This window comes from Oncorhynchus mykiss, chromosome 18 (genome assembly GCF_057628025.1).
Source record: "Oncorhynchus mykiss isolate SJ-2025 chromosome 18, ASM5762802v1, whole genome shotgun sequence".
NCBI classification, from domain to species: Eukaryota; Metazoa; Chordata; class Actinopteri; order Salmoniformes; family Salmonidae; genus Oncorhynchus; species Oncorhynchus mykiss.
Window position 1 is genome coordinate 50,467,939 of NC_143039.1, and position 24,814 is coordinate 50,492,752.

General features: G+C 46.9%; 1 protein-coding gene across 1 annotated transcript in view; it reads left to right on the forward strand.

Moving 5' to 3' along the window:
• LOC110496314 (brevican core protein) overlaps window positions 1-24,814 on the forward strand; it is a 36,143-nt gene that overhangs the window by 6,318 nt on the left and 5,011 nt on the right. The window contains exons 2-9 of the mRNA XM_036952889.2: window positions 11,399-11,478; window positions 12,108-12,494; window positions 12,638-12,812; window positions 13,321-13,448; window positions 14,982-15,275; window positions 15,463-17,343; window positions 17,498-18,517; window positions 23,985-24,092. Coding sequence (XP_036808784.2) covers window positions 11,399-11,478; window positions 12,108-12,494; window positions 12,638-12,812; window positions 13,321-13,448; window positions 14,982-15,275; window positions 15,463-17,343; window positions 17,498-18,517; window positions 23,985-24,092 — 4,073 coding nt within the window. The remainder of the gene's footprint in view (window positions 1-11,398; window positions 11,479-12,107; window positions 12,495-12,637; window positions 12,813-13,320; window positions 13,449-14,981; window positions 15,276-15,462; window positions 17,344-17,497; window positions 18,518-23,984; window positions 24,093-24,814) is intronic.

Genomic DNA, 24,814 nt, shown 5'->3' on the forward strand with positions numbered 1-24,814 from the left:
GAACTCCTGCAGCATAGATGGGTCAAACACGTCCTCGACCGGAACTCAGTTCCTCTCCTCCGGGCTGTACCCCTCCCACTCCATGAGATACTGATGGCCCCTTGCCAGGCTCCTCGAATCCAGTATGGAGTGAACGGAATACGCCGGGGCCCCCGATGTCCAGAGGGTGCGGAGGAACCTCCCACACCTCAGACTCCTGGAGCGGGCCAGCCACCACCGGCCTGAGGAGAGACACATGGAACGAGGGGTTAATGCGGTAATCGGGGGGAAGCTGTAACCTATAACATACCTCGTTCACTCTCCTCGCCCCAAAAACCGCAGACCCAGCTTCTGGCAGGGCAGGCGGAGAGGCAGGTTTCGGGGCGAGAGCCAGACCGGTGCGAACACCGGGGTCTCACTGCGGTGGCGATCTGCATTATTCTTCTGGCACGTCACAGCCTGCTGAAGGTGGACACGGACAGGAACCTCGGTCTGACCCTGATGCCAAGGCGCCAGAACCGACTGGTACCCCAGTACGCACTGGAAGGGAGAGATGTTAGTGGAGGAGTGGCGAAGCAAGTTCTGTGCCAGCTCGGCCCAGGGCACGAACTCTGCCCACTCCCCCGACCGGTCCTGGCAATTAGACCGCAGAAACCTGCCCACATCCTGGTTACCTCTCTCCACCTGCCCATTACTCTCAGAGTGAAAACCTGAAGAAAGGCTGATTGAGACCCCCAGACGTTCCATGAACGCCTTCCGGACCCTAGAGGTGAACTGGGGACCCCGATCAGACACTATATCCTCAGGCACCCCGTAGTGCCAGAAGACAAGTATAAACAAGGCCTCCACAGTCTGTAGGGCCGTAGGCAGACCGGGCAGAGGGAGGAGACGACAGGACTTAGAGAAACAATCCACAACGACCAGGATTGCGGTGTTTCCCTGTGAGAGTGGAAGATCAGTAAGAAAATCCACTGACAGGTGCGACCAAGGCCGTTGTGGAACAGGTAAGGAGTGTAGCTTACCTCTGGGCAGGTGCCTAGGAGCCTTACACTGGGTGCACACCGAGCAGGAGGAAACATAAACACTCAAGTCCTTAGCCAAGGTAGGCCACCAGTACCTCCCACTCAAACAGCGCACTGTCTGACCGATCCCAGGATGACCAGAGGAGGGTGACGTGTGGGCCCAAGAGATCAACCGGTCACGAACAGTAGACGGGACATACAGACGCCCAGCGGGACACTGGAAGGGAGCGGGTTCTGCACGTAATGCCTGCTCAATGTCTGTGTCCAACTCCCACACTACCAGCGCCACCATGCAGGAGGCGGGGAGTATGGGAGTGGGATCCATGGGACGCTCCTCTGTGTCATAGAGCCGGGACAATGCGTTTGCCTTCGCGTTCCGGGAGCCTGGTCTGTAAGAAAGGGTAAACACAAAACGGGTGAAAAACATGTCCCACCTTGCCTGGCGAGGGTTCAGTCTCCTCGCCGCCCAGATGTACTCCAGATTGCTGTGGTCAGCCAATTTCTCCACACCTTTAAAGCCCTGACGACAGCCAACAACTCCCGGTCCCCCACATCATAGTTTCGCTCTGCCGGGCTGAGCTTCTTCCAGAAGAAAGCACAGGGGCGAAGCTTCGGTGGCGTACCTGAGCGCTGAGAGAGCACAGCTGCGTCCACCTCCACTATGAACGCCAAAGAGTGATCCGGATGGGCCAGCACAAGAGCCGAGGTAAACAGAGCTGTGACGAAAAGCCCTGTCCGCCTCAGCTGTCTACTGCAAGCGCCCCGGGCCCCGCTTCGGCAGTGAGGTAATGGGAGCCGCTACCTGATCAAAACCCCGGATAAACCTCCGGTAGTAGTTGGCAAACCCTAAGAAACGCTGCACCTCCTTTATCGTGGTGGGAGTTGGCCAATTACGCACAGCTGCAATGCGGTCACTCTCCATCTCCAAACCTGAGGTGGAAATGCGATATCCTAGAAAGGGGACGGACTGTTAGAAGAACAGGCATTTGTCAGCCTTGAAGTACAGGTCATGCTCCAACAGGCGACCAAGCACTCTGCGCACCAGGGACACATTCTCGGCGTGTGTAGCGGAGTATGTCAAAATGTCATCAATATACACCACTACACCCTGCCTGTGCAGGTCCCTGAAAATCTCATCTACAAAGGCTTGGAAGACTGATGCCGCATTCATTAACTCGTACAGCATGACGAGGTACTCATAGTGCCCAGAGGTGGTACTGAAAGCAGTCTTCTCCCTCTCGGATACGCACCAGGTTGTAAGTGCTCCTGAGATCTAGTTTGGTGAAGAAGCACACCCCGTGCATTGACTCAATTCCTGTGGCGATGAGCGGTAGCGGGTAACTATACCTCACAGTGATCTGATTCAGACCCCGATAGTCAATACACAGTCGCAGACCTCCTTCACAAAAAATAAACTTGAGGAGAATGGTGAAGAGGAGGACCGAATGTACCCCTGACGCAGGGACTCGGACACATATGTTTCCATAGCCTCCGTCTCCGCCTGTGAGAGGGGATACACGTGACTCCTGGGAAGTGCAGCGTCTACCAGGAGATCTATCGCACAATCGCCCCGTCGATGAGGTGGTAATTGAGTCGCCTTCTTTTTGGAGTAGGCGAGAGCCAAATCGGCATATTCAGGGGAAATGCGCACGGTGGAGACCTGGTCTGGACTCTCCACCGTAGTAGCACCAACGGAAACCCCAAAACACCTACCTGAGCACTCTCGCGACTACCCCGTGAGAGCCCTCTGTGGCCAAGAAACAGTGGGGATATGACAAGCTAACCAGGGTAGGCCCAGCACCACAGGAAATGCAGGAGAGTCAATAAGGAAGAGACTAATTCTCTCTGTATGACCCCCCTGTGTCACCATGCCCAAAGGAGCGATGACCTCCCTAATCAACCCTGACCCTAATGGTCGACTATCTAAGGCATGAACGTTGACGGGCACATCCACAGGAACGATGGGGATCCCTAAACTATGGGCTAAAGCTTTATCAATAAAATTCCCAGCCGCGCCTGAATCGATGAGCGCCTTATGCTGGGAATGGATGGAAAACTCAGGGAAAGTGACAGACATATGTGCAACAGAGGGCTATGGGTGAGAAGGGTGCCAGCTCACCTGGGGTGACGCCAGAGCGCCCTGTCTGCTGCCTCGATCCCCAGAAGAACCAATCCGGCACCGACCGGCAGTGTGACCTCTGCGGCCACAGATGATGCACGAGCGAGAACCCCCTCCAGTCTTCCTGCGCACCATCCCTCCCAGCTCCATGGGTACCGGAGAGGGTGTGTGGGAGGATGGAACCACCGGACCCTGATCAGAGCGTCCGCGGGAAGCCAGCAGGTTGTCCAGCCGGATGGACAAGTCCACCAGCTGGTCGAATGTGAGGGTGGTGTCTCTGCAGGCCAATTCCTGACAGACGTCCTCGCGCAGACTGCAGCGGTAATGGTCGATCAGGGCCCTGTCGCTCCATCCCGCGCTGGCAGCCAGGGTCCTAAACTCCAGGGCGAACTCCTGGGCACTCCTTGTCTCCTGCCTCAGATGGAAGAGGCGCTCACCCGCCGCTCTACCCTTGGGCGGATGGTCGAAGACTGCCCGGAAACGGCGGGTGAACTCCTCAAACTGGTCCAACACCGCATCTCCCTCTCTCCACACAGTGTTGGCCCACTCCAGGGCTTTCCCGGTGTAGGCACGAGACGAGGGCGGACACCCTCTTACGGTCCAATAGAGCTGGGTGGACGGTGGCCAGGTATAGCTCCAGTTGAAGCAGGAACCCCTGGTAGTTCGCAGCCTCTCCTTCGTACTCCTGAGGCAGGGAGAACCGAATCCCACTGGAACCAGGTGGAAAAGGGGCGCTCAGAGAAGACCCCGGTTGTGCTGGTGGAGGCGCTGGAAGAACTCACTGTCTCTCCCAGCGGTCCATAGTCCGGACATTGCGGTCCATAGTCCGGACAATGCGGTCCATGGCGGTGCCAAGATGGTGAAGCATTGCTGCGTGCTCCTGGACGCGCTCCTCCAACTCTATAACCGGGGTACCTGCTCCTGCTGACTCCATAGTTCGGTCGGTGATTCTGTAAGGGTGTGCGTACTGGCGGCAGAGAAGTCAGACACAGGAGAGAAAACTGTGTTTCCAGCAGCGCAGTTTATTAAACAAAAACGAATGTACACAGTAAAACGAGTCCTATATCGACATAACCTAAAAGGCCGCTCAGCAAGTAAGAAGCCACTGCTCCATCGCCACAAAAAGCCTAACTACGTTTTGCAACTGCACATGGGGAGAAAGATCATACTTTTTGGAGAAATGTCCCCTGATCTGATTAAACAAAAATAGAACTGTTTGGCCATAATGACCATCGTTATGTTTGGAGGAAAAAGGGGGATGCTTGCAAGCCGAAGAACACCATCCCAACCGTGAAGCACGATCGTGGCAGCATCATGTTGTGGGGGTGCTTTGCTGCAGGAGGGACTGGTGCACTTCACAAAATAGATGGCAACATGAGGATGGAAAATTATGTGTATATATTGAAGCAACATCTCAAGCTTGGTTGCAAATGGGTCTTCCAAATGGACAATGACCCCAATCATACTTCCAAAGTTGTAGCAAAATGGCTTAAGGACAACAAAGTCAAGGTATTGGAGTGGCCATCACAAAGCCCTGACCTCAATCCCATATAATTTTGGGGGGCAGAACTGAAAAAGAGTGTGCGAGCAAGAAGGCCTACAAACCTGACTCAATTACACCAACTCAGTCAGGAGGAATGGGACAAAATTCACTCAACTTATTGTGGGAAGCTTGTGGAGGGCTACCCGAAACATTTGACCGAAGTTAAACAATTTAAAGGCAATGCTACCAAATGCTAATTGAGTGTATGTAAACTTCTGACCAACTGGGAATATGCTGAAAGAAATAAAAACTGAAATTAATCACTCTCTACTATTATTCTGACATTTCACATTCTTAAAATAAAGTTGTGATCCTAACTGACCTGAGACAGGGAATTCTTACTAGGAATAAATGTCAGGAATTGTGAAAAACGGAGTTTAAATGTATTTGGCTAAGGTGTATGTAAACTCCCGACTTCAATTGTATGTGTGACCGTGTGAGAGCAAGTCAAATTCTGCGGTGCTGCTCATGCCAACATCATAATGCCGAGACTACCTTTAAGTAATATAGAATCAGATGTATTTACACTGTAGTTCAACTGTCTCTGTCCATGTAATTACTTTGTAAAGACACCGCTTTAAGCACATGCTTTGAAGTGGTCCCGAAATGCTCATAGTCAAAGGGACATGACTTTCAGTTTCACTTAACTCATCAGAGTGAGCAGTAGTAGTTTATTACATTTTACATGTAGGTCGTACTTGGCATCTAAAAGCTGAATTGCACACAACACATACAAGTAAACAAATCTCAAAGCAAAACAAGCGTCAATTAAGAATATGAATGACGTGAGTATAGGTCTGGACTACAATATTCTTAGTACTTAAAGCCTCAAACAGATCGAGCAACAACCACATATACATACAGTGGGGAGAACAAGTACAGTGCATTGCGAAAGTATTCGGCCCCCTTGAACTTTGCGACCTTTTGCCACATTTCAGGCTTCAAACAAAGATATAAAACTGTATTTTTTTGTGAAGAATCAACAACAAGTGGGACTCAATCATGAAGTGGAACGACATTTATTGGATATTTCAAACTTTTTTAACAAATCAAAAACTGAAAAATTGGGCGTGCAAAATTATTCAGCCCCCTTAAGTTAATACTTTGTAGCGCCACCTTTTGCTGCGATTACAGCTGCAAGTCACTTGGGGTATGTCTCTATCAGTTTTGCACATCGAGAGACTGACATTTTTTCCCATTCCTCCTTGCAAAACAGCTCGAGCTCAGTGAGGTTGGATGGAGAGCATTTGTGAACAGCAGTTTTCAGTTCTTTCCACAGATTCTCGATTGGATTCAGGTCTGGACTTTGACTTGGCCATTCTAACACCTGGATATGTTTATTTTTGAACCATTCCTTTGTAGATTTTGCTTTATGTTTTGGATCATTGTCTTGTTGGAAGACAAATCTCCGTCCCAGTCTCAGGTCTTTTGCAGACTCCATCAGGTTTTCTTCCAGAATGGTCCTGTATTTGGCTCCATCCATCTTCCCATCAATTTTAACCATCTTCCCTGTCCCTGCTGAAGAAAAGCAGGCCCAAACCATGATGCTGCCACCACCATGTTTGACAGTGGGGATGGTGTGTTCAGGGTGATGAGCTGTGTTGCTTTTACGCCAAACATAACGTTTTGCATTGTTGCCAAAAAGTTCCATTTTGGTTTCATCTGACCAGAGCACCTTCTTCCACATGTTTGGTGTGTCTCCCAGGTGGCTTGTGGCAAACTTTAAACAACACTTTTTATGGATATCTTTAAGAAATGGCTTTCTTCTTGCCACTCTTCTATAAAGGCCAGATTTGTGCAATATACGACTGATTGTTGTCCTATGGACAGAGTCTCCCACCTCAGCTGTAGGTCTCTGCAGTTCATCCAGAGTGATCATGGGCCTCTTGGCTGCATCTCTGATCAGTCTTCTCCTTGTATGAGCTGAAAGTTTAGAGGGACGGCCAGGTCTTGGTAGATTTGCAGTGGTCTGATACTCCTTCCATTTCAATATTATCGCTTGCACAGTGCTCCTTGGGATGTTTAAAGCTTGGGAAATCTTTTTGTATCCAAATCCGTCTTTAAACTTCTTCACAACAGTATCTCGGACCTGCCTGGTGTGTTCCTTGTTCTTCATGATGCTCTCTGCGCTTTTAACGGACCTCTGAGACTATCACAGTGCAGGTGCATTTATACGGAGACTTGATTACACACAGGTGGATTGTATTTATAATCATTAGTCATTTAGGTCAACATTGGATCATTCAGAGATCCTCACTGAACTTCTGGAGAGAGTTTGCCGCACTGAAAGTAAAGGGGCTGAATAATTTTGCGCGCCCAATTTTTCAGTTTTTGATTTGTTAAAAAAGTTTGAAATATCCAATAAATGTCGTTCCACTTCATGATTGTGTACCACTTGTTGTTGATTCTTCACAAAAAAATACAGTTTTATATCTTTATGTTTGAAGCCTGAAATGTGGCAAAAGGTCGCAAAGTTCAAGGGGGCCGAATACTTTCGCAAGGCACTGTATTTGATAACCTGCAAAATCGGCAGTGTTTCCTACTTACAAAGCATGTAGAGGTCTGTAATTATTATCATAGGTACACTTCAACTGTGAGAGAAAGAATCTAAAAAAAATCCAGAAAATCCAGAAAATCACATTGTATGATTTTTAAGTAATTCATTTGCGTTTTATTGCATGACATAAGTATTTGATCACCTACCAACCAGTAAGAATTCCGGCTCTCACAGACCTGTTAGTTTTTCTTTAAGAAGCCCTCCTGTTCTCCACTCATTACCTGTATTAACTGCACCTGTTTGAACTCGTTACCTGTATAAAAGACACCTGTCCACACACTCAATCAAACAGACTCCAACCTCTCCACAATGGCCAAGACCAGAGAGCTGTGTAAGGACATCCGGGGTAAAATTGTAGACCTGCACAAGGCTGGGATGGGCTACAGGACAATAGGCAAGCAGCTTGGTGAGAAGGCAACAACTGTTGGCGCAGCTATTAGAAAATGGAAGAAGTTCAAGATGACGGTCAATCACCCTCGGTCTGGGGCTCCATGCAAGATCTCACCTTGTGGGGCATCAATGAGGAAGGTGAGGGATCAGCCCAGAACTACACGGCAGGACCTGGTCAATGACCTGAAGAGAGCTGGGACCACAGTCTCAAAGAAAACCATTAGTAACACACTACACCGTCATGGATTAAAATCATGCAGCGCACGCAAGGTCCCCCTGCTCAAGCCAGCACATGTCCAGGCCCGTCTGAAGTTTGCCAATGACCATCTGGATGATCCAGAGGAGGAATGGGAGAAGGTCATGTGGTCTGATGAGACAAAAATAGAGCTTTCTGGTCTAAACTCCACTCGCCGTGTTTGGAGGAAGAAGAAGGATGAGTACAACCCCAAGAACACCATCCCAACCGTGAAGCATGGAGGTGGACCCATCATTCTTTGGGGATGCTTTTTTGCAACCCGCACCAGAGTAGCTACTCTACAAGCCCTTTAACACAGACAGCTCAGAGTAGGCAATGTGGTATCTCCTGCACTTATCTCTTCAGTACCATTACTTGTATCATGATGTAAGGCAGGGTTCCCCAACTGGCAGCCTGCGGGCCAGGTTTTATTTGTCCCCCCAAGTTTTCTGAACAAAAAACAAATTATTAAGACAAATGTGGGTGGAATTTTCATTGTTGGACATAAGACTGTAAAAACACCAGGAAATCAGCTCCAAGTGATTTTAATTTAAGATATCTGTTGCCAAGTATTCCCATGCATAACAGAGAGACGCATGATTGTATACAAATGTTAGCAAGGTTTAAAATGATTATGTTTTAGTCAAACATTATATCTGTTTGGGCTTTTTGTGTTCAATTTGCAGTCTATAAATTATTTGTAAATATGTTCTGGCCCCCCGACCATCCACTCCAGAAATAAAATCGACCCGCGGCTGAATCTAGTTGATGATCCCTGATGTATGGTGACCTTGGGTATTCAGAGAAGTGTACACGTATAACATACAGTGCATTTGGAAAGTATTCAGACCCCTTGACTTTTTCCACATTTTGTTATGTTACAGCCTTATTCTAAAATGTATTAAATAAATAACTGGGAGACTAGTCAGGATCAAGGGAAATATGAACGGAGCAAAGTACAGAGAGATCTTTGAAAACCTCCTCCAGAGTGCTCAGAACCTCAGACTGGGGTGAAAGTTCCCCTTCCAACAGGACAACGACTCTAAGCACCGATCCAAGACAATGCAGGAGTGGCTTCGGGACAAGTTTTCTGAATGTCCTTGAGTGGCCCAGTCAGAGCCCGGATTTGAACACGATCAAACATCTCTGGAAAGACCTGAAAATAACTGTGCAGCAATGCACCCCATCCAACCTGACAGAGCTTGAGAGGATCTGCAGAGAAGAATGGAAGAAACTCCCCAAATACAGGTGTGCCAAGCTTGTAGCGTCATACCCAAAAACTCGAGGCTGTAATCGCTGCCAAAGGTGCTTCAACAAAGTACTGAGTAAAGGGTCTGGATACTTATGTAAACGTCATTTTTCTGTTTTGCTTTGTCATTATGGTGTGTAAATTGATGAGGGGAAAAAAAAACAATTTAATCAATTTTAGAATAAGGCTGTAACTTAATAAAATGTGAAAAATGTCAAGGGGTCTGAATACTTTCCGAATGCACTGTATGTACTAGGTCGCCGTTGGTCAAGTGAATGAACGTGGCTCGGTTTTGAGGGTGTCTGGGGCTCATTTAGTAGGCTAGTAGTAAGCTCTGTGAAACTGAGTTGGAGGTGGATTGGTGCTTGACTATTAGAATTTCAGTCACATATAATGTGACAAAAAAAAGCCTGAGTCAAGCCAGCTGGATAGGAGTGAACTCCCCCAACATGAACACACACACACACACACACACACACACACACACACACACACACACAGAGAGAGAGAGAGTATTTGTGTGTATTTTGATAAGAAGACCTTCATTTAATGTGAGCAGAGCTGTGTTTTTGGGGCAGCTCACAGACTCTGCTTGTCTCTAAAACAGTGTCTGCAGTCAGTGACTTAATTGTCTACTGTGTTTGTTAATAGTCTACTGTGTCTGGGGGGGGGGGGGGGGGGGGGCAGGTTTGAGTTTGGGAAACCCTGAGCTAACCTAAAGTAGCCAGGCATAAAAGAAACGCCTGAAACAAGATCCCCCACATTCTGGTCTTGACGATAATAAAACTGTCGGGCGAGGTTATCTTCTGCGCTGTTCAACCAATCCATTTACTGGAGGAGGAGTTAAGATAGAGTGTTACCTTGATAACGTCCATTTGTTGGCAACTCCACTAAGGCTACCAGTCAAAACATTCAGGGAGATTCCTCCGTCCTCCTCTCCTCCGTGACCAGGAAACCCGATAAGTGGTTGTTGAGTGGTCGAGGAGTGTCAGTTCGTTAGTAGGCAAACACAGGAGTGTCCTCCTCACCTCAGTAGCCTCCTCTCGCGAAGTACGTCCTCTACTTATTCTCCGCTGAACTTCAAAAAACATTGGCTGCCACACCCCCTTTGAACAAACTGTTGCACATGCACATATTTAAAAATGATCCGTTTTTTAAAAGATATCATTGTCTCTATAAAATCTCTAGCACAACTAGCTAAATGTAGTTTTACTACTTCGTACATTTATTTTGGATTACCACACCTTTAAACGTCAAGCGCTAGTGAAGAAGGTCTCATTTCAAAGAAGTTATTTGTTTTCCACATTTCCTGCTGCTCTCTCCTTGATTACTTTTGAGTACTGGAAAGTACTCAAAAGTATGAAGTAAAGTTTGTTGCCCTGTCCTTTTTGAAAAGGGCCAGAAAAGTATTTTGAAAAACATTAAAGGAAGGCAAAAAGTAGGCTTCTTCTGCTGTCTTTTGTGTGAGGTAAAAGTACAAGCTTTGTTCAGTTAACTTTCCTGAAACGTACTCACTCAAAAACTGCTTCTACCCTTATTTGTGTGATTGTAGACGTTTATGGTCCCTCCCTTTTCCATCGTGGCTGACTCTGTGAGTTCGTGTGAGGTCAGTGAGAGCGGCCTGCCATGCCTGCTGAGCTAATAACAGGGCCAGACTGGCGAAGGAGCACTGGCAGGCAGCCCTGGGCTATGCAGACATGTCATTTGCTCGTGGAGATGATGAACCACTTCCGGTCAGATGTGGATTTACCCCTTTTTGGGGGCTGAGCTGCCTCTGTGTCCTGTATTAGGCTTTCAAAGCCCCTGATCTTTTTTTATTTGATTTAATTGTGACCGTTTAGTCTTTACTTTATTCCCATAAATGGTAAATGTTCTGTCCTCCCCCAAACATTTTTCTCATCATGTGTGCTTTCCCCTAATCTCTTCATCAACTCCACTTTCAATCTCATCATCCTCTGTTTCACCACATATCCCTCTCTCTGCTCCTTCTCGCTCTCAGCTCTCCATCGATCTGTTTGACCCTGTTTATCTCCTTCAATCTACTTGTTTACCCTCTGGCATTGATCTAACATTTTAATACTCATCATTCATTACATTTTGGCCGCTCTGTCCTTATGTACACTCAAATCATAGAGGGTAAATATTGTAGGGGTAAAATAAGCTTTAAAAAGAACATTGTAACCAATTGGCGAAGTAGAGATTGTTTCTTCGATGCGGTGCAAACAAGGTGCATTTGCCATAGGGTGTATATGGAACATGTCCCATTTTTACCCCTATCTCACTCTCACTACCTCTCCTCCACAGACCAGTAAGGTTCCTCCCCCTTCTGTGCACAGTTTGCCACCTGACCATGGCTTTCCCCGCCCAAACAGGATACTCAGAAGGTACAAATCTTCTAAATGTCTCTTTTGACGGACTATCATTATATGGGATGGCAATGCATTGCATTAAAGCATTTATTTTGAGATCAGATTATTATTTTAAAGCAGAAGTTGCTAGCTAGCGTTAGACTGATTGCTAACTAGCAGTATGCTAACTGTTCCTGTAGACTTACAGTCAAAGCTGTTCCTGTAGACTTATAGTCATTGTGCTAATGCTAGTTAGCATTGGCATGTGAAACTACCTCTAACTTCCTTCATACTGGACGCAGAGACATAAAAATAACCTTAGCAGCTCTGTGGTCCTCATGAACTAGAATTTAAAGCCTCAGTTGCTGTGTAGTAATTGCTGCATAATTGTTGCTGTTATGCTTGAGTTTGGAGATAGTTAAGATGAACATAAATTGTGTATAATTTATATTTCTATATATTTAACACGTACCTGATTAAAGTATTTGGTTTTCCGCCATTCCGAGATCATGGAATCACAGAACTCATCCGTGGAATATAAAAATTGCTGCAAAATCTTGAAGATTGTCCCCAAAAGTATTATTCACCACCACCACTAGAGGTCAATAGCCGGCCACTTACTCAGTAGCATCGTTTACTGACTGTGCCTCTCCTTCCTGACCTAGACGACAAGCGTCAACTCCAGGTCACCATCTCCAAGACAACCCCCATCTCCACTGCACACCTGGGGGGCTCCATCACAATCACCTGCCTGGTGTCCCTGTCACCTGGGCCCCCCTCATCCTCCTCGCCCCCGATCCCACCCCGGATCAAGTGGAGCGTGTTGCATGAGGGGGAGCAGGAGGAGACAGAGATCCTGGTGGCGCGGGGTCAAAGGGTGAAGGTCAATGAGGCCTACAGAGAACGAGCCTCCCTGGTCAACTTTGCAGACTCGCCTGAGGACCTCTCCCTCTGGTTGGGGGAGCTGCGCTCAAGCGACACGGGGCACTACCGCTGCGAGGTGCAGCAAGGCCTGGACGATGCCAGTGATTTCACACAGATAAAAGTCAAAGGTAACAGAGGTTGTAGGAGTCGTTGTGAATTTTTTTGAGTTTTTTTTATTTGTCTTGCAGTTTTTACCACATTGTGTATTTAAGCCTGTCCGTATTTCTCTGTGTGCCTATGTTTGTGTTTGTGCACACGCGTGTGCATATAGGTGTGGTCTTCCACTACAGACACGCCTCTGGCCGATATGCGTTTTCGTTTAGTGAGGCCCAGAGGTCGTGCGAGGGCATTGGGGCACACATCGCCACTCCCGACCAGCTTCTGGCAGCCTATTACGATGGCTATGAGCAGTGTGACGCCGGCTGGCTCGCTGACCAATCTGTCAGGTAAACCCCAGTATCCACAACATGACCTATAATACAAAGACACATTTCTTAAAGTTGCTAGACTTTGTTTTGACTACCTGAGTTATTAACGAGAAAGTGCTCAGGTGCCAAGATTATAGAATGACGACCCACAGCAGTGAGCTTATTCACATGTCTAATAGGCTACCGGGGCTTTGAATTTGGCCCACTGTGTGGTATGTGATACTATTTCACGCAGAAGCTGTTGCCCTTTTCTGGTAGAATGTGTGTTGACCTGACGGCAGCTGAATTCTCCTCCTGCTCACTCTAGTCCTGGTGTTAAATACGCTAGATTTCCTCATGTGTATTTTCATGGCTTACATGTGTAAAATAGGGACTGCATTTGGTCCATGTTTCCAACACACAAAGAAATCCTGCTAACAGATTATACAACAACGACTGGGGCCCCTCGCCCGTCAGAGTTAGTCTTTACAATGCTTTCTATTCACAGGAAATACAAATATTTTCAGTTCTTGCACCTATTCTGCAGATATCCAATCCAAGTTCCCCGGGAAGGTTGCTATGGTGACATGGATGGCCGCCCGGGATTGAGGAACTATGGGACGCTGGAATCAGAGGAGCTGTTTGATGTGTATTGTTATGTGGAGCATATTGATGGTAAAAAAACAACAACTTGTGAATAGCTTATCGTAAAAAGTCCGTGTGAATAGCTCCCTGTAAAAAAGGATGTAAATGGGATTCTACAGAGCAATAACGTATGTTTGTAAGTCTGTGACGTTGCGTCAAAAATCATAAAGTACAAACTATTAAGGACACCTGCTCTCTTCATGACATAGACTGACCAGGTGAATCAAGGTGAAAGCTATGATCCCCTTATTGATATCATTTGATAAATCCACTTAAATCAGTGTAGATGAAGGGGAGGAGACAGGTTAAAGAAGGATTTTAAGGCCTTGAGGCAATTGAGGCATGGATTGTGTATGTGTGCCATTCTGAGGGTGAATGGACAAGACAAAAGATTTAAGTGCACTTAAATGGAAAATCGTAGTAGGTGCCAGGCACACCAGTTTGAGTGTGTCAAGAACTGCAATGCTGCTGGGTTTTTCATGCTGAACAATTTCCCCTGTGCATCAAGATATGGTCCACCACCCAAAGGACATCCAGCTGACTTGACACAACTGTGGGAATCATTGGAGTCAACATGAGCCAGCATCCCTGTGGAACGTGTTCAACACCTTGTAGAGTCCATGCCCTGACAAATTGAGTCTGTTCTGAGGGCAAAAGGATGGTGCAACTCAATATTAGGAAGGTGTTCTTAATGTTTTTTACACTCAGTGTCGTCTTCTATGTAAATTTGTCAATTCAGATGCTTTGTCGTTATATATTATCATGTGTTCTGAAGGCACTCTATCAAATGACTGTGTTAGGTGTCCTTAAAGGGATAGTTCACCCAAATTACAAAATGACATATTGGTTCCTTACCCTGCAAACAGTCTATGAACAAGGTAAGACAGCAATCCATGCTTTGATTTAGTTTCCCTGGTACTGTTTCCACATGCTAACGTTTTAGCATTCAGCATTCGTGGCACTATTCAAGTCATGGGACCGATATTAACATTTTTCACCCTCATGTTCAAATCATCTATAAATTACTTTGTGAGCTTCACAATTTTAGATACTTTCGGATTATTTGGACATGATGTGCAAAAACTGCTAATATCAGTCCCATTTCTTGAATGAGATTTGTGCCACAAATGCTAAAATGTTAGCATGTGGTAACAGTTCCAGGGAAACTAAACTAAAGCATGGATTGCTGTCATACCTTGAAAATAGACTACTTACAGTGCAAGGAAACCTATATATAATTTATAATATATAACTATCCCTTTAAGTTACAGGCATGGAGGGTTTTTAGCTAGTGGACAGAGTACTCACTTTAGATGAGTCAGATCATTAGTATTTAAACAGCATACACTTTAGACATTGACAGTACTTTCCTTTCAAGGACAGTTACAATACCTTTTTTTAATGTGTAACATATTCAAAGTCAATTTCCCAACCAAGGTCTCATTCTCCCATGTGTTCAGCCTTTTGTGTTTTTCCAGATACTACAGGGAAATGAAGGATCTAGGACATGCGTCTGGAATCTAATTCCCATTAGGAGTCTAACACGTGACCCTTTTTGTGTAGGGGAGGTGTTCCATGGCTCTGCCCCTCAGCAGCTGTCATTGGACGAGGCTCGGGCTTACTGCGAGAAGGAAGGGGCAGAGCTGGCTACCACAGGGCAGCTGTACGTGGCGTGGAGCAAGGGTATGGACAGCTGCAACCCTGGCTGGCTGTCTGATGGCAGTGTGCGGTACCCCATCATCATCCCTAGGGAGCGCTGTGGAGGGCCTCAGGCAGGGGTCAAGACCCTGTATCGCTACAGCAACCAGACAGGCTTCCCTGAATCATCCAGCCGCCATGATGTTTACTGTTTCAGAGGTCTGGGTATTGTACTGGACTAATTCATTCTAAAACAGATCATATAGGTTTTAGTATTGCCAGAGATTGTTTCGGATTGCATGCTTCCGGCGATTCTGTTGTGACGTTATGCAGAGAAGGTGTTTGTCATATGAACAGAGATAAACCTATCTCCCTGACTCTCCTGTCTAACCCCTGTTCTTCTCAGGTGTTGGGAATCCTCACACTGATGCCCCCATGGACTACATGGCCACTGAGCCAGAGGACATCGGACAAGATATTGTCGTTCTTATGGAGCTTGCTGAGGAGCTCTATCTGAGCCAGGATAGCAAGCAAGTGGAGCGAGAGGCCCAGAGTGTCCTGGGATCCCTCCCTGTCTTCCAGTCGGCTCCTGCTCAGGAGGATCTGCAGGGGACTCCCCCTACTGCCCTGTCAAGCACAGAGGTCCCCCTCACCCATACAGCCTCTTCCCAGGACCTTCTCCAGCCCTTTGATGAGACTTCACTTCCTGTAGAGGAAAACTACCACTCCCAGCATGCTACTTCACTACCCAACACCTCCAGTGAGCCAGACTCCCTCCACGAAAGAGACTATCACTCCCAGAATTCTAGTTCCATACCCAGCACCTCCACTAAGCCAGACTCCCTCCACGAAGGAGATTATCACTCCCAGAATTCTAGTTCCATACCCAGCACCTCCACTAAGCCAGACTCCCTCCACGAAGGAGATTATCACTCCCAGAATTCTAGTTCCATACCCAGCACCTCCACTAAGCCAGACTCCCTCTATGAAGGAGATTATCACTCCCAGAATTCTAGTTCCATACCCAGCACCTCCACTAAGCCAGACTCCCTCCACGAAGGAGATTATCACTCCCAGAATTCTATTTCCATACCCAGCACCTCCAGTGTGCCAGACTCCGTCTATGAAGGAGACTATCACTCCCAGAATTATATTTCCATACCCAGCACCTCCAGTGAGCCAGACTCCCTCCACGAAAGAGACTATCACTCCCAGAATTCTAGTTCACTACCCAGCACCTCCAGTAAGCCTGACTCCCTCCACGAAGGAGACTATTACTCCCAGAATTCTACTTCACTACCCAGCACCTCCAGTGAGCCAGTCTCCCTCCACGAAGGAGCCAATCACTCCCAGAATTCTACTTCACTACCTAACACCTCCAGTGAGCCAGACTCCCTCCACGAAGGAGACTATCACTCCCAGAATTCTACTTCACTACCCAGCACCTCCAGTGAGCCAGTCTCCCTCCATGAAGGAGACAATCACTCCCAGAATTCTACTTCACTACCTAACACCTCCAGTGAGCCAGACTCCCTCCACGAAGGAGACTATCACTCCCAGAATTCTACTTCACTACCCAGCACCTCCAGTGAGCCAGACTCCCTCCACGAAGGAGACTATCACTCCCAGAATTCTACTTCACTACCCAGCACCTCCAGTGAGCCAGACTCCCTCCATGAAGGAGACTATCACTCACACAATTCTACTTCACTACCCAACACCTCCAGTGAGCCAGACTCTCTCCACGAAGGAGACTATCACTCACAAAATTCTACTTCACTACCCAGAACCTCTAGTGTTCTAGACTCTCTCCACGAAGGCAATTCCAGTCTCTACCGGCTAGTGCTGGAAACAGCCCCAGAATTCCCTGAGCCGTCCTACGAGCCACACAGACATTACCAGCCGATGCCAGAGATGAACCCGGAGGAAACTGACTACCAACAGTCAGGATCTTCCAAGCACTTCCAGCCAATGCCAGAGACCAATCTCGAGTTGGATCAAGTGGAAGCCAACTACAGCACAACAGGAGGTAACCAGAGTCATCGGGAGAATACAAAAGAGACTACCACAATGGCCTTTGAACCCATAGAGAATGCTACCGAGGCACGTGACCATGCCGCAGAGAGAAGACACAAAGAGGTGATCGTGGGAGAGCCTGAGGAGACATCCATCTCTACCAAGTCCCCGGGAGAGCTTGATCCCCGCCCAGCATGGTCTACCCTCTACCCCCACGCAAAGGCAACCTCAGTGTGGTCGCCCCTGGATGGATCTGGAGATGTGTCCCAAGGTATGGCCAATGTGGCAGCCAATTCCTAAAATACTTAGGCCGATAGCTTTATGATACATGAAGTTACTCCTAACTCTATTTACTTTGTCATTGTAGAGCCGTGTAGAACTTGATTATCATGCAACAAAAAATGTTTATTGTACTTTCTTTACAGAGATAGAACTAGTTGTCCACCAGGGAATCCACACAGACAGATTCCCCACCTCCTCCTCCTCCTCCTCCTCCTCCTCCTCCTCCTCTTCCTCCTCCTTCACCACTCACATGTCTGCCTCCCCTGGAGCCACCAGCATTCCCAGTGAGGAGCAGACAGGAGTTACGCATTCAAGCAGCATCTTATCGGGACTGGATCATTCGGAGGAGCTAGGACTGGATGTGTACTCCACAGTAGGCCATCCAAAAGTAACCTCGCAGGGAACTTCCTCCGCTAGGCTGGAGGGCAGCACCAGTCTAGATTTTGAGGGTATCGTCATTCCAGAGAGATTGGTACCTTCTAGAGAAGTGGAGCTGGCACCAGGGGAGTCTGATGAGGAGCACCTGGGGTCTGGAGAGGGCATAGCCACTACCGAGTCTCCAGACCTCTCCACCACCTCCCAGCTGTCCGTCGAGTTTACCACTCTGGGCTATCAAACAACGACCATGTCCAGAATAGAGATGGATCCCACAACCACGGACCCTGAAGAAGACGGAAATGGACATGAGCCAAGCACTGATGAACCATCCCTGGGAGAAAAAGTGACCGTCTTCCCCCTTGAGTCGCAAACATCCAGCTGGGATCTGCACCGAACCACCTCTGCACCCCAAGAGTCTCAGGAAGACCTTGAATACAGCGGGGAACCCCTTTCCACCTCTTCCCAGACAGATCTTCCAGACTCCTCAGAAGAACCTGATCTGTTTGGGTCAGACTCCTTGTCCACCTCAAGTACGGATCCCACCGCAGCCACCATGTCCACATCCACCATGTACACCTCCACAGAGTGGGCCACACGGACCTGGAGCCCCACCACCTCCACGACACAAGGTCCCCCAGAAACATCTGAGCCGGAGAGGGTGACGGCTCTTATGCCCCCCGTGGATCAGGGCCGGTTGGATCTGGAATTCGGCCTCACCCAGCCACCCACCCTGCTCATGTTGCCCAATGAGAGGGCTGCCGTGGGCAGTGCCAGGAAGATTTCAGGTAACACTAGAGCCACCCTAACCAGCCTAACCGCCCTCCTCTTGCTGCTCGGCACCATGATGCACTAAACCCTGGCCACTCCCACCCCAAGCTGCCTTGCTCTACTTTCTGCAAACCACCAGCCTCCCAACGGCTCCTCTTCGTCTGTCTCACTGTTTGTCTCAGCAGCCCACTCACCCTCCTTCCCTTCCCTCCCAGATAAAGAGCACCCTGCTTCTCGTCATTGACAGATATATGGGACAACTCCCTTTTGCCATTTGTCCAACAAACCAGTCTTGCTGTGCATCATGTTTTTTTTTTCACTCAAAGATTGACTTCTATGAAGTACTGTATTGCCCGGACACACCATTTCTGTGAAAGAGAATTGCAATGCTTGTTTGTCTCCTACTATTCTTCCTGCAAGACTGATGTCCAACTTGCAACTTCACCGTCTTGAATGTTTCAGCATTCAGACAGTCAATCTCCTCTTACCAGGGGCCCGTATTAATTTGAGCACAATTCCAAATGGAGAAAAAAAAACCCAGCGTTATTCAACCGGACAAACATTTGTCCTTGCATTGTAGCTCCACTAACTCTGAATGTAACAGCACTGACTCCCAAATGCAACACCGCTGACATTTTATTGGTAAAGATTACAGATAATATTGATTTCATAGAGGGACAGCATCCCGGTTACAAAACATCAGCACCTTTTTTTAAACTAACTCAGCAGCTATTGAGTTAGTCTATAGTAGATTGTATAGCACAGAATGTCACTTATATAACCACAATAATGGAATGTTTCTTGTCGATATCTAAATGACATCTATCAGAATATTTGTAATGTTAATTGAGGTACAAATGTCTGTAATGCCACCAATCTCCCAGTGTAACAGGACGTATCATTTGAAGAATGACAATGACCTCCTAGATGGCAGTCTGATCATAGAGTAAGAGTTGCTTAATGGGAAAAGGGGAAACTATTGAGGCTGGTTTATTGTTTGACGCTGAAGTGACATCAGTGTGACATGATTAGTTCCGTGTCATCTCATCTAAAATGGGTCTTTGCAGATTGTGATTGTGTAGATGGAGAGTCAGAAGCAGCATCTCACAAGCACAGCTAACAGCATTGGTTGTTCTTTAAACATGTGTGCTTTCTCCTCTAAGGAATTAACTCATACAGGACGGGACCATTCATAAAACCACTAAACCAACAGACCATAAACCAGCCTGTTGGATAACTTGAACTGAATTGTATAAAATGCTACATTTGCTGTCTCATTTTAGGTCATGTGCTTTTTACACAGAGGCGTAACCATTAAAGTGAACATCTAAATTAGAGGACATGACCTTTAAGTTTTGGTTTAACCGCTGGTGCTTTACTTTCCTGGCAGATTAGGTAGAAGTTGCCCTAACCACTGACACAGCATCTTGTATTTTGTCATCCGCCCAATGGTTAAAATCGGGGGTTGGGTAATCTGTTCCTACAATTGTAGTTAAGGACCATTTCTACCTCGAGCTTTCTCGACACAGGTGAAGCCAGATACAGAGCCTTCGGAAAGAATTCAGACCGGTTGACGTTTTCCACATTTTGGTAGGTTAATGCCTTCTTCTAAAATGTGTTAAATTGTTTTTTTCTCCCCCTAATCAATCTACACCCAATACCCCATAATGACAAAGCAAAAACACGATTTTAGAAATGTTGCACATTTATAAAAAAAATCTAAACTGAAATATTACATGTATTATTATTCAGACCCTTGACTCAGTGCTTTGTTGAAGCACCTTTGGCAGTGATTACAGTCTCGGGACTTCTTGGGTATGATGCTACAAGCTTGGCTCACCTGTATTTGGGGAGTTTCTCCCATTCTTCTCTGCAGATCCTCTCAAGCTCTGTCAGCTTGGATGGGAAGCGTTGCTGTACAGTCAGTTATTTTCAGGTCTCTCCAGAGATGTTCGATCAGGTTCAAAGCCAGGCTCTGGGCCTCCCGGGTGGCGCAGTGCTAGCTGTGCCACCAGAGACTCTGGGTTCGAGCCCAGGCTCTGTCGCAGCCGGCCGCGACCGTGAGGTCCATGGGGCGAAGCACAATTGGCCTAGCATCGTCCGGGTTAGGGAGGGTTTGTCCGGTAGGGATATCCTTGTCTCCTCGCGCACTAGCGACTCCTGTGGTGGGCCGGGCGCAGTGCATGCTGACCAGGTCGCTAGGTGTACAGGGTTTCCTCCGACACATTGGTGCGGCTGGCTTCCGGGTTGAGTGCGTGCTGTGTTAAGAAGCAGTGCGGCTTGGTTGGGTTGTGTTTCGGAGGACGCATGAGTCTCGACCTTCGTCTCTCCCAAGCCCGTATGGGAGTTGTAGCGATGAGAAAAGACAGTAACTACTAACAATTGGATACCACAAAGAAAAAGGGGGTAAAATAAAATAAATAAAAAACGGTCTCTGGCTGGACTTCTCAAGGACGTTCAGAGACTTGTCCCGAAGACACTCATGTGTTTTCTTGGCTGTGTGCTTAGGGTCGGTGAATCTTTGCTCCAGTCTGAAGTTCTGAGCGCTCTGGAGCAGGTTTTCATCATTAAACTCTCTATACTTTTCTCCGTACATCTTTTCCTCGATCCTGACTAGTCTCCCAGTCCCTGCTGCTGAAAAACATCCCAACAGCATGACGCTGCCACCACCATGCTTCACCATAGGGATGATGCCAGGTTTACTCCAGAAGTGATGCTTGAAATTCAGGCCAAAGAGTTCAATCTTGGTTTCATTAGACCAGATAATCTTGTTTATCATGGTCTGAGAGTCTTTAGGTGCCTTTTGGCAAACTCCAAGCAGGCTGTCAATTGCCTTTCACTGAGGAGTGGCTTCCATCTGGCCACTATACCATGAAGGTCAGATTAGCGGAGTGCTGCAGAGATGGTTGTCCTTCTGGAAGATTTTCCTATCTCCACAGAATAACTCTGGCTTGTTTTTTTGCTCTGACATGTCCTGTCAACTGTGGGACCTTACATAGACAGGCGTGTGCCTTTCCAAATCATGTCCAATCAATTGAATTTACCACAGGTGGACTCCAATCAAGTTGTAGAAACATCTCAAGGATGATAAATGGAAACAGGATGCAATTTCGAGTCTCATAGCAAAGGGTCTGAATACTTACGTAAATAAGGTATTTCTAAAAAACGTCATTATGGGGTATTGTGTGTAGATTGCTGAGGATATATTTTTTCATCCATTTTAGAATAAGGCTGTAACGTAACAAAATGTGGGGAAAAGTCAAGGGGCCTGAAGGCACTGTACAGGCCTTGTGAGTGTTGTGTCAACTCAATACGGGAACTTTGGTGCCACCTACTGGCTGGTTGCATGTTAAGCAAAATAAAATCAAATTTCCTTGGTCACATTCACATATTTAGCAGATGTTATTGCGGGTGTAGCGAAATGCTTGTGTTCCTAGCTCCAACAGTGCAGTAGTATCTAACAGTGCGGTAGTATCTAAAAACAATTCACAACAATACACAGAAATGTAAGTTAAAGAATGGAATTAAGAAATATATAAATATTAGATCTAACAATGTCGAAGTGGCGCTGACTAAAATACAGTATAACAGAAGACAGTATATACATATGAGATGAGTAAAGCAGTATGTAAATATTATTTTTAAAGTGAATAGTGTTCCATCATTTCAATGGTCTGTGATTCCAAGTTTATGTATATAGGGCAGCAGCCTCTAAGGTGCAGGGTTGAGTAACCGGGTGGAAGCCGGCTAATGATAGCTATTTAACAGTCTGATATAAGTTGTTTTTCAGTCTCTCGGTCCCAGCTTTGATGCACCTGTACTGACCTCGCCTTCTGGATGATAACGGAGTGAACAGACCGTGGCTCGGGTGGTGGATGTCCTTGATGATCTTATTGGCCTTCCTGTGGCATGCTGTAAGTGTCCTGGAGGGCAGGTAGTTTGCTCCCAGTGATGCGTTGTGCAGACCGCACCATCCTTTGGAGAGCCCTGCGGTTGCGGGGGGTGCAGTTGCCGTACCAGGCGGTGATACAGCCCGACAGAGTGCTGTCAATTGTGCATCTGTAAAAGTTTGGGAGGGTTTTAGGGGCCAAGAATTTCTTCAACCTCCTGAGGTTGAAGAGGTGCTGTTGCGGCTTCTTCACCTCACTGTGTGGGTGGACCATTTCAGATCGTCATTGATTTGTACGCCGAGGAACTTGCAGCTTTCCACCTTTTCCTTCTGTTGTTTCCTGCAGTACACGATCAGCTCCTTTGTTTTGTTGACGTTGAGTGAGAGGTTATTTTCCTGGCACCACTCTCCCAAGACCCTCACCACCTCCCTGTAGGCTGCCTCGTCAGGTCTACTACTGTTGTATCGTCTGCAAACTTGATGATTGAGTTGGAGGCGTGCGTGGCCACGCAGTCATGGGTTAACGGAGTACAGGAGGGCTGAGCACGCACCCTTGTGGGGCCCCTGTGTTGAGGATCAGCAAAGTGGAGGTGTCGTTTCCCCTTTCACCACCTGGGGGCAGTCCGCCAGGAAGTCCAGAACCCAGTTGCACAGGGCGGGGTTCAGACCCAGGGCCCTGAATTTAATGATGAGCTTGGAGGGTACGAAAGGATAGGAGAACAGGGAGGTATTCTTGTCTGATACATGTGTGCGCTCCATCCAGTCTGACACAAGAGGCGAAGGGATACTTTCAATTAGATTATATTTGGTGTTCTTGTATTTTGATACCAAATGGTCTGATGTCTAAGTCTCACTCTCTCACTTCTGGTTCCAGCCCAGGTTACATTTACAGTAGATTGCAGAAATACCACTATAAGGTATGAGGCATCCATAATGTGTCTTAGTTCATTTTTACAATTGTCAGCAAACGTAACACCGTACGTTGGTAATATGTTCCAGACCAAAATATAACTACATCTACACAGAGATACATGCAAAAGTGTAACCAATGGAAAACATCACAACAGGTTCATTTTAGGCAATCAATTGCAGATAAAGACAGTACTACAAATTCCCTTGCCATCTATATCACATCACCATCACTGCATTTCTAATTAGCACAACACTGAAATCAGCATAATTGTAGATGTGATAGAAATGACTCATCCTCACCAGAAGAGGGCGAAATTACCCTGAGGGTTAACAAGTACTTGACCTGGAGAATAGTGTGGGGAATCATTCAAGGTTACAGGGGATATCTTCAGCGAACATGACAAGGACTGTGGTCAAACTGAGTTAATGGAACGTCATTCGGGCAGGAGATAAAGCACCTTATTCGGGCAGCCTTACAGACCTTGACCAACCTTCGCTTTTTCTTTACATAATCTCTAAACTCCTCCGTCTTCAACTCTTTTATCATCATATTCATATTTTAACCACCTTTGTTTTCTTTCTCCTCTTGGCTGCTGCTGCCGCCGTCACTGCCTTCTACACACTAGGCTATAATTGCATGACATTATCATCCTATTACTTGTACAACTCTTGCTGTGTTTCAGATGCCTGTCTGGAGGACCCCTGTGCCAACGGCGGCACCTGCGTTGAGATGGGCGGGAGCACCAAATGCCTCTGTTTGCCCAGCTATGGAGGTGACCTCTGTCAGACAGGTGAGCTCGTCATTCGGCTGTTACAGTAGCTCCGTAATTGTAAGAGTGCTTGTTGTAAATCCCCCAGTAATGCATTACCACATTCAGTAAAAAAATACTTTGGGGTTTGTATGTACTGAAGCAGAATAAGTCAGCTATGTTCCAGTCATCTTCACAAATAAAAGAAGCCAAAGGAAGTGAGAGGTCCTTCATTGTTTTGTTATGATTAGGTAAGACAGTTGTGCTAGTCTAGTTTTGTAGAACTAGTCTGTTGATAACCAACTCAAAATCAATAAAAAGGGAAATCTTACACACTGTGGCTTTAGGAGCCTGTCAAACTCAAAGACCCGCCTTGTTCAAAGGGGACAAAACCTTGCTTTTGGAACAATTGTCCCCCTTCAGTTCTGTCTGACGTAGGCTTTTCTCTGAGACCTGCTTGCTATGCCGCTGTGTTCCTGTCACACAGATTTAGGGAGGAGAAAATAGAAATGGAAGGAAGGTGAGATGAGAAGTGTTCTTTAGATGGATGGACCTCATGGATCCATCTGCTCCGTGAATCAGGGAAAATGTACGGCAAGGATTCCATCAAAAGGCCATTTTCCTGACTTTCGCGGCGATCACATTCATGTCAACACCTTGAATGTCGGCTCAAGCGTAAACAATCTCCTTCAAAAGTCAAGTGCGTTGCACTTGTCGACAATGTGTCTTAGATTGAATCCCGGCCAAGGTCTTTAAGGTAGTTT